This window comes from Erinaceus europaeus, unplaced genomic scaffold (assembly GCF_950295315.1).
Source record: "Erinaceus europaeus unplaced genomic scaffold, mEriEur2.1 scaffold_999, whole genome shotgun sequence".
Taxonomy (NCBI): Eukaryota; Metazoa; Chordata; class Mammalia; order Eulipotyphla; family Erinaceidae; genus Erinaceus; species Erinaceus europaeus.
This window is the reverse complement of record NW_026647760.1, coordinates 149-9198: the sequence shown is the minus strand read 5'-3', so window position 1 is coordinate 9198 and position 9050 is coordinate 149. Positions and strand designations below refer to the sequence as shown.

At 57.6% G+C, this 9050-nt stretch overlaps 1 protein-coding gene across 1 annotated transcript; it reads right to left on the bottom strand.

Annotated features, from left to right (window-relative positions):
- Positions 1–6106: 6106 nt before the first annotated feature.
- On the bottom strand, positions 6107–8776 carry LOC107523333 (collagen alpha-1(IV) chain-like; the record flags this gene model as incomplete). The annotated part of the gene is made up of 3 exons (XM_016193922.2): positions 6107–6642; positions 8195–8367; positions 8549–8776. Coding segments are annotated over 3 exons (483 nt in total), but the record flags the coding sequence as incomplete, so codon positions are not given.
- Positions 8777–9050: the final 274 nt, after the last annotated feature.

Below are 9050 nucleotides of genomic sequence, written 5' to 3'. Positions count from 1 at the left end.
AGACTGTTTCCCTGTTTCTGGAACATTTATCTGTGGACCACTCTGTGGTTTCCGCCCAACGCCAGCCCGCAGGAGCCCAACGCCAGCCCGCAAGAACTGGCTTTCCACCGCGTGGCGTGGGACATTGGGCATGGGCTCTCACCACGCTGCTCAGCCACTGGGAGCAAGGCTGCAGCCCATCATGGCCGCCACCCCAGGGCACCTCAGCCCACGCCTTCTGCACTGCTGGCCCGCCCGCCCTCCTGCTATGAAGTCTGGGCAGATCCCGGACCACCCGGAGACCGCAAGCTCCCTGCCGAAACTGGGCCCCCTGGCCGAGATCCTCAACTCGGCTCTGAAGTCAGAAAAGCTAAAATATGCAGAGATTCGTGCAGTGATGGCAACCTACAATTCCTAGAAGTGGAGCTGTGCGGGAGGCCACCTCCGGATGGTGACCTCCCCCAACAACTAAGACAGTATAGATCTAAATTCGTATAGATCTAACAAATTGCAGCTGTCAAGTTCTCTACAGAAAAAGCGGAATTCCAGCAGCTGACCTTCCTCATACACGTTCCACCCCCTGTGATTGTTCCGTGGACATCTGCTTTGGACTGACACTTCTATCGGACTCGCTGGGACACCTCTGGGACACTTTGCAGCTTCCCTTTATGCTGCTGGGTTTCTCAAAGACTGACTGCAGCCAGCTGCCTTGGGACTCTAGGCCGTCCCCCGACCCCATGCTAAAAAATGCCCGTCAAGGCAAGTATCGCCCCCCAGAGGCAAAAAAAGGTCCCCCTCAGGCACACTGGCTCTTGTTGCCCGCTTACATGTTTCTCCATGTCTGTGCCAGTCTCTTTTTTGAAAATGCCTGTACGATATAGGTTTCTGTTCACCCCACACCCCTGATACTGTGGTCATTTAGTTAAAAAGAAAAGGGGGAATTGTTGGTATGCTTCACATTGGTTTGGTCTCCCCCCACCCCCACCTCTGAGAGAATTGGTTTGGCCCTTGCTAGTTTCGCGCCTCTCTTTCTCCCCGCCCCCTATGCTAAGTAATTCGAGAGTTCTTGGTGCGGCCACCGGGGGAGAAGGATGCAGGACAGTTCTGTGTGGTGATTGGTTTGGGTTAGTTTTATGAATCGTTGTTCATGAATAAAGAAAAACAGCTTCACTGCCCAGCCGTGTGTCCCTGTTCGTCTCTGTTACCCGCCTGTAAAGCCAGCCTGGTTAAAACAACACAAAGCCAAACAAATTGCTGACCAATCATGAACCTAAAGACTGGAATAGCGCAGATAAAGAGTTGGGGGGGGTCCTCCATTCTGTAGATAGCTAGTAGGCATATTTTAGTTCTATTCCAAAGGGCCTGTGGTGATACTAGTGTTTTTTTCCCCTGAGCCTGGCATCTGATACGCAGGTGGACCCAAGTCATCGCCTGTGGAGATGATGTCATGGCTGGTCAGGATCATGTTTAAAGGCGTCTCTTTCTCTGTTGCTCTGCTGCCTGTGAGGCTTCACCTCTGCGGCGGCCATGTGGTGGCCAGGAGCTCAAACCCGGGGCCTTGTGCCCTTTACCCTAGACTCTGCCAGATGACCTTCCTCCTGACCCACTAGAAATTTCAGACAGAAGAAGACAGTTTGAATGAGCATCTTTTCTCCAGAAACAAGTCAGACGCCCTCACCCATGTGTCCTGGAGCCTCCCCTCCCCAGAGCCCTGCCCCACTAGGGACAGACAGACACAGGCTGGGGGTGTGGATCCACCTGCCAACACCCATGTCCAGTGGAGAAGCAGTGACAGAAGCCAGAACTCCCACCTTCTGCTCCCCATAAAGAATGTGGGTCCAGGGCAGAGGGTAGATAGCATAATGGTTATGCAAACAGACTGAGGCTGAGGCTCCAAAGCCCCAGGTTCAATCCCCCGTACCACCATAAGCCAGAGCTGAACAGTACGCTGGTTTAAAAAAATTTTTTAAAGAATTTGGGTCCATATTCCCAGAGGGGGAGAAATGTCAGGGGATGACCAGAGGGCTCTGAACACCATCAGGACCCGGAGAGAGAAGGACAAAGGGAGGGGCATTTGGGTGGAGTGACAGGTGCAGGTGTGACTTGGAAAGGAAGAGAGATGGGTCCATGGGGGGGCAAATCTATATGAATACAGACGGTTGTAGGAATAACAGTCAGCCATGTGTGTGAGCTTGGGAGAACCACTGCAGTTTCCAGTGGAGGGATGGGGACACGGAGCTCTGGGGCTGGGCCGGAGCTGAGTCACACCCCTGTTCTCTCATGATTTTACAGATCAGTATTAACTCACAAATAAAAGAAAAAGGAAACAGGTCTGAGAGGTCACAGACTGTCTGGCCTGAGGGTGGAGGGTGGAGGGGGGGCAGGCGTCCTTCCCCCAGGGGGGTTTCAGGGGTGGGGGTTTCTGACATCTCCCCAGGTGAGTCCCATGGGCACCGGGCTCTGGGGGCCTCTGGAGGGAGGCTTCCTGACAGAATGACTCCATCCTGCCCGGCATGGGGAGCAGCGAGCCCGGGTGAGTGGCCTGGGCGCAGGCAGCCAGAGATGCCAGTGCCGCTGGGGGCAGGTGACCTGGGGCCAGGATGTGGGGGCCAGGATGCCTGCGGGGGGGGGGACCAGGATGCCTGCGGGGGGGGGGACCAGGATGCTGCAGGGGGGCAGGATGCTGGAGAGAGAGATAGCTCAGCGTCAGAGCACAGGGCCTGCGTGCCTGAGACCTCAGAGCTGGAGAGAGATAGCTCAGCATCAGAGCACAGGCCCTGCATGCCCGAGACCCCAGAGCTGGAGAGAGAGAGAGATAGCTCAGCGTCAGAGCACAGGGCCTGCATGCCCGAGACCCCAGAGCTGGAGAGAGAGAGATAGCTCAGCGTCAGAGCACAGGGCCTGCATGTCTGAGACCCCAGAGCTGGGATAGAGAGATAGCTCAGCGTCAGAGCACAAGGCCTGCATGTCTGAGACCCCAGAGCTGGGATAGAGAGATAGCTCAGCGTCAGAGCACAGGGCCTGTGTGCCCGAGACTCCAGAGCTGGAGAGAGAGATAGCTCAGTGTCAGAGCACAGGGCCTGCGTGCGTGAGACCCCAGAGCTGGGAGAGAGATAGCTCAGCATCAGAGCACAGGGCCTGCATGTCTGAGACCCCAGAGCTGGGAGAGAGATAGCTCAGCATCAGAGCACAGGGCCTGCGTGCCTGAGACCCCAGAGCTGGAGAGAGAGAGATAGCTCAGCATCAGAGCACAGGGCCTGCATGCCTGAGACCCCAGAGCTGGGATAGAGAGATAGCTCAGCGTCAGAGCACAGGGCCTGCGTGCCTGAGACCCCAGAGCTGGAGAGAGAGAGATAGCTCAGCATCAGAGCACAGGGCCTGCATGCCTGAGACCCCAGAGCTGGAGAGAGAGAGATAGCTCAGCGTCAGAGCACAGGGCCTGCGTGCCTGAGACCCCAGAGCTGGAGAGAGAGAGATAGCTCAGCATCAGAGCACAGGGCCTGCGTACCTGAGACCCCAGAGCTGGAGAGAGAGATAGCTCAGTGTCAGAGCACAGGGCCTGCATGCCCTTGGCCCCTGGTTGAAGCCCAGGCCCCACCCATGCCTGCACTGTGTGACGCTCTGGCTTCTCATCTCTGTGGGGCTCTGTGTAAGCTTGATAAAGCTTAGGGAAAACTCCCCCCATCTAGGATGGAGGTCTGAGAAGATATCCCCTTGTTAGCCTCTCTCATCGAGATGAGCAAAGGGGAAAAGCAGTCTCTCAAACTCAGTTCTTCCCTTCCAGACTCTCAAGCCCACAGAGACCTCACTGCCTCTCCCCACTGACTGCAGGCCACATGTCCGCCTGCCTTAAGGTTCATTCAAAGTTCACATAGTCTCCCAGAGTTCTCACAGTCACCTCACTTTTGATCACTAGAGAAAGCACACTCCATCACACACCTCTCTGACATCAGTCAGTGAGACTCCAAACTTTATTTCCTTATGGCTCTGATGCCTACCATGCTCTGTTTATCTTCTCTCTGTCTCGCCCTGCTGGTTTAACCCCTATGTTTCTCTCAAATACCTTTGGATAATTAAGTTGCTTGCATCATGGAGAATAATTGTCTTGACCTTTATGTGTCTCATCCATTCCTGTCATACCAGCCCCCTACCATAGGAGCAAGCTGACCTTTAAGAAACCTGTGATTCCTGACGTGTTTGAAAAATGATCTTTGTCTGAATTCCTATTTAAACCCACGTTCTCCTGCCATTAAACGAGAGTGTCCCAGTTCTCCCCGGTGTCTCTTGCCTATATCGTGTCGTCTCTTGAACGAGCGAGGGAGAACCGGTGGTTTGCCTTCCTGGCTGAGAGCTAGCCCACGTGATGATTCTCAGGAATGGAGCACATCTCTCTGCAGCTCACAACATGGAGCCTGTCTGTCCCCCCGTGCGTCTGTCCTGTCCCAGCTGTGCCTGGTCACGGGTCGGGTCTCCACCGGGAGCGAGAGACTCTAAGATGCGGGGCTGGCCCCCGGTGACTTCTGTGCACACTGGGCCGACTGCATCCGGCACGGATACCCAGGCCCCTCAGCAGAGCTGGGACCCTGCTCTGGCCCCGGCCGTGCCTCATGCCGCCCCCCCCCCCCCCGACTCTCTCGGCGACATGGCGTCTCCCTGGGCAGCCTGCCCTCACCCCCGAGGACAGTGCTGGGCGACCCCAGGGAAGCCTGGACCACCATGGTGAGGGTCCCGGCTCGAGCCTCTCCTCCCTTGGTGAGGCGTCAGGCGCCCACTTCCCCATCTGTCCACTGCACACACACGTCTGTCCTGAAGCCCCAGGGCCCCAGTGCAGGGCAGATGCCTGGGACTTGGCTTCATCTCGGCTCAGCCTGAGGACAGACAGACGCTGTGTGGCACCCGCAGGCGCAGCAGGGGTGAGGGCTCGGGTGGGTGTAGGGTGGATGGGTGGATAAATGGGTGGGTGATGGATGGATGGGTGGGTGGATGGATGGGTGGATGTGATTCATGGATGGATGGATTCACTGATGGATGGATGAGTGTATGAATGGATGGGTGGATGTATGGACAGTGGGTAGATGGATGGATGGATGGATGGATGGATGGATGGATAGTGGATGGATGGATAGATGATGGGTAAGTGGATGGATGGATGGGTTGATGGATAGGTGGATAGATGATGGGTAAGTGGATGGATGGATGGGTTGATGGATAGGTGGATTGATGGGGGGGTGGATGGATAAGTGGATTGATGCATGGATGTATGGATATATGTATGGATGGGTGGTGGATAGAGGATAGATGGATGGATAGGTGGCTGGATAGATGAATGGATGGATGGGTAGTAGGTGGATGGACAGATGGATGGATGAATGGATGGGTGGGTGGGTGTATGCATGGATAGATGGATGAATGGATGGATGGATGGATGGATGATGGATAAGTGGATGGATGGACGGATAATGGATACCTGATTAAGTGAGCGCATGGATAAGTGGATGGGTGGAGGGATATGTAAAAGGAGAGATGAAAAGTGAATGGATGGAGAGATAGACGGGGAAGAAAGGAAGGAAGCACGGAGAGGAAGGCCAGTGTCCTCGCCATCCAGACTCTCTTGCTGTGCTGCCTCTGACGTGGCGCCCCGCACTCGACCCCCGGTCTGACTCTGCCCACAGCCCAGCGCTCCCTCCCGTGACAAACCGTGGACGCTTAGCTTTTATACAAATGGTTTTATTACAAATCTGAACGTCTAAGAAATACACATTTCAGGGAGTTACACCGAAGGCTTTAGTAGTCTTGTTTATAAGGGCTGTTTTGGAGACTCTGAGGAGGTGGCAAGTCGGGAGAGTGGAGTCCGGGGGGGGGGGGGGAGTCTCCGCAGAGGTGTGCGGGGCTGGGGGGCCGGGCCTGCGCCCGGAGGCCCGCACAGGTCTCCGGGATTTACTTTTTTGCGACTGGTGTCTGAACTCTAAACCCCTCACGATCTGGAGCACAGAGTGAGCCGGGAGGGCGCCCCCGGGGCCCGCGTCTGGAGCCCGGCTCTGGCCCCCCACCCCACCGCCTGGCTTGGAGGGGGGACGGGACCCGGCGGGGGGCTCGCCCGCTCGCTCGCAAAGGACCAGGCGTTGCGGAGAGGACACCACAAAGCTTTATTTCAGCAGTGGCCGGGGTGGACAGCGGGGCCGAGCGGCCGGCCTCTATATAAATTACTAGGGGCGTATTTATTTATTTACTTATTTATTTATACATAAGTCGCCTGGGCCTCCGTCGGCGGGAGTGGCGTGGCCCGAGGAGCAGGGTTCGAGGGGGGGACGGGGACGGTCGGACGGTGACGTAAACACACGAGTCTCGCCGGGGAGGGAGGGGGGCCCACGGGCAGAGTACAGAGCAGGGCGCCCTGGCCCGGCCGGGCTGCCCCCCGCCTCCTAGCACCCTTTGGTTCCGGGATGGGTCGTGACGTGGGGGGCGGCCCGGGCAGCGTGGTGTTAGTGAGGTGGCTGGAGGCACCTGGGTTCGGGGGCAGTGAGGTCCCCGGGGGCGGCGGGCGGGCAGGGGTAGCACCATGTGGGGAGCCGCGGCGGCCGCTATGTCCTCCGCATGCAGACCTGGCAGCGGCTGACGTGAGTCCGCAGCTCTCCGGCCTTCAGAGTGGATGGTGTGGGCTTCCTGTGACACACGCGGGGGAGGGGTGGTCAGGGAGCCCCCCACCTCGCCGGCCCGAGGTCTGGGCGCCCTCCTCCCTGTCCACACCCACCCAGATGGGGACTCAAGCTGAGCATACGCCCCCAGACACGTGACGGAATTAGGAGACGTGTGGTGGAATACTACTCTGCACTCAAAAATGATGAGGCTGTGGCCGGGGGAGACAGCACCAGTGGTTATGGAAACAGATTCTCCTGTCGGAGGCTCTGAGGCCCCAGGTTCAATCCCCAGGCCCACCGTCAGCCAGAGCTGAGCAGGGCTCTCTGGTTAAAAGAACAAAAACTGAGAGTCGGGCGGCGCGCACGTGGCGTGAAGCGCAGGGACCGGCGTAAGGATCCCGGTTTGAGCCCCCGGCTCCCCACCTGCAGGGGAGAAGCTTCGCGAGCAGTGGATCAGGACTGCAGGTGTCTGTCTGTCTCTCTCCCTCTCTATCTCCCTCTCCTTTCTATTTCTCTGTCCTAATCAAAAAGAAAGAAAGGAACGGAAAATGGTCACTGGCAGCGGTGAATCTGTAGTGCCAGTACTGAGCCTCAGGGATAACCCTGGTGGCAATTTTAAAAAGTAAATAAAAGGCAGTCGATAAAACAACTATGTATGCTTCTTTGTGAATTGTTAAAAAGAAAAAAGAAGGGGAGGCGGGCGGTGGCGCAGCGGGTTAAGCGCAGGTGGCACAAAGCGCAAGGACCGGCTTAAGGATCCGGGTTCGAGCTCCCGGCTCCCCACCTGCAGGGGAGTCGCTTCCCAGGCGGTAAAGCAGGTCTGCAGGTGTCTGTCTTTCTCTCCCCCTCTCTGTCTTCCCCTCCTCTCTCCATGTCTCTCTGTCCTATCCAACAACGACGACATCAATAACAACAACAATGATAACTAAACAATAGTAAAAAAAAAAAACAACAAGGGCAACAAAGGGAAAATAAATTAAATAAATAAATAAAACAAAGGTAGAAGGCACTGGATGTAGAGATATGAGATGCTACCCTGCAGTCAAAAAGGATCAGACTGGGCTGGGGAAACAGCATGAAGGTTCTGCAAGAGTCTCTCCTGCCTGAGGCTCTGGGGCACCGAGGTGGTGGGTTCAAGCCCCAGTACTACCATCAGCCAGGGCTCAGCAGGGCTCTTGAGAATTCTGATTAAAACAAATTTTAGCAACGTTTCTGTGGGGCCAGGTGGTGGTGCACACACATTTCAGTGCACAAGGACCCGGGTTCGAGCCCCTGGCCCCCACCTGCAGGGGGAAAGCTTTACAAATGGTGGAGCCGGGCGGTGGGTGGGTGTCTCTGTCCCTCTCCCTCTGCCTCCCCGGCCCTCTCCATGTGCCTGTCTGTCTTTAACACCCACAGATAAAAGTCAAAGGCCGAGTGCACAGTGTCGGAGCTGCTCAGGGAGGGACGTGAGAAGGAGCCACGACCGTCCGCTGGTCTCGCTCAGACGCTGACCGACCGGCAGGAAAATAGAATCAAGATGAAACGGGGGCCTCGGGGGAGGCTGGGGCTCGGGCGTCGGGGGGCCGGCCGCCCACCTGAACATGTCGGCCCTCTCCACGGTGGCCAGCCAGAAGCTGTAGGCGTTGGCGTAGTAATTGCAGGTGCCGCGGCCGTGGCATTCGATGAAGGGGGCACTTCGGAACTCCTCCAGACACGAGCCCGGAGACGCCAGGGCCTGTCCGGAACCTTCCGCTCCCGCGCTGGTGTGCTGGGGGGCGGCAGACTCAGGCATCTCCTCCCGGGCCCCCCTCCCCGGGTGCGGACCCCACACGCCTGGGGAAGCTCATCCCCGGCCCCCCGGTCTCCGGTCTCATCCATCAGGGTGGGGGGAGCCGGGGGTCGGGGTGGGGGGAGCCGGGGGTCGGGGTGGGGCGGCAGGGCCTGCTCACCATGACGAAGGAGTAGCCGATCCAGAGAGAGGACCAGCCACTGGGGCAGGGCGGGATCTGAATGGTCTGGCTGTGGACGGCCATCACCATGGCCGGGGCCTCACACACCGCACACCTGGGGACAGGGACACTCAGTGAGGGGACAGGGACACTGAGGCAGGACAGAGGGACACAGACACGCAGGACAGAGGGACAGGGACACTGAGGCAGGGCAGAGGGACACAAACACTCAGGACAGAGGGACAGGGACACTCAGTGAGGGGACAGGGACACTGAGGCAGGGCAGAGGGACACAGACACTCAGGACAGAGGGACAGGGACACTCAGGAGAGAGGGACAGGGACACTCAGGACAGAGGGACACTCAGGACGGAGGGACAGGGACACTGAGACAGGACAGAGGGACAGGGACACTGAGACAGGACAGAAGGACAGGGACACTGAGACAGTGAGGGGTCTGGGGATGCCCAGCAGAGTGGCAGGTGCTGGCAGGTGGCCTTGGC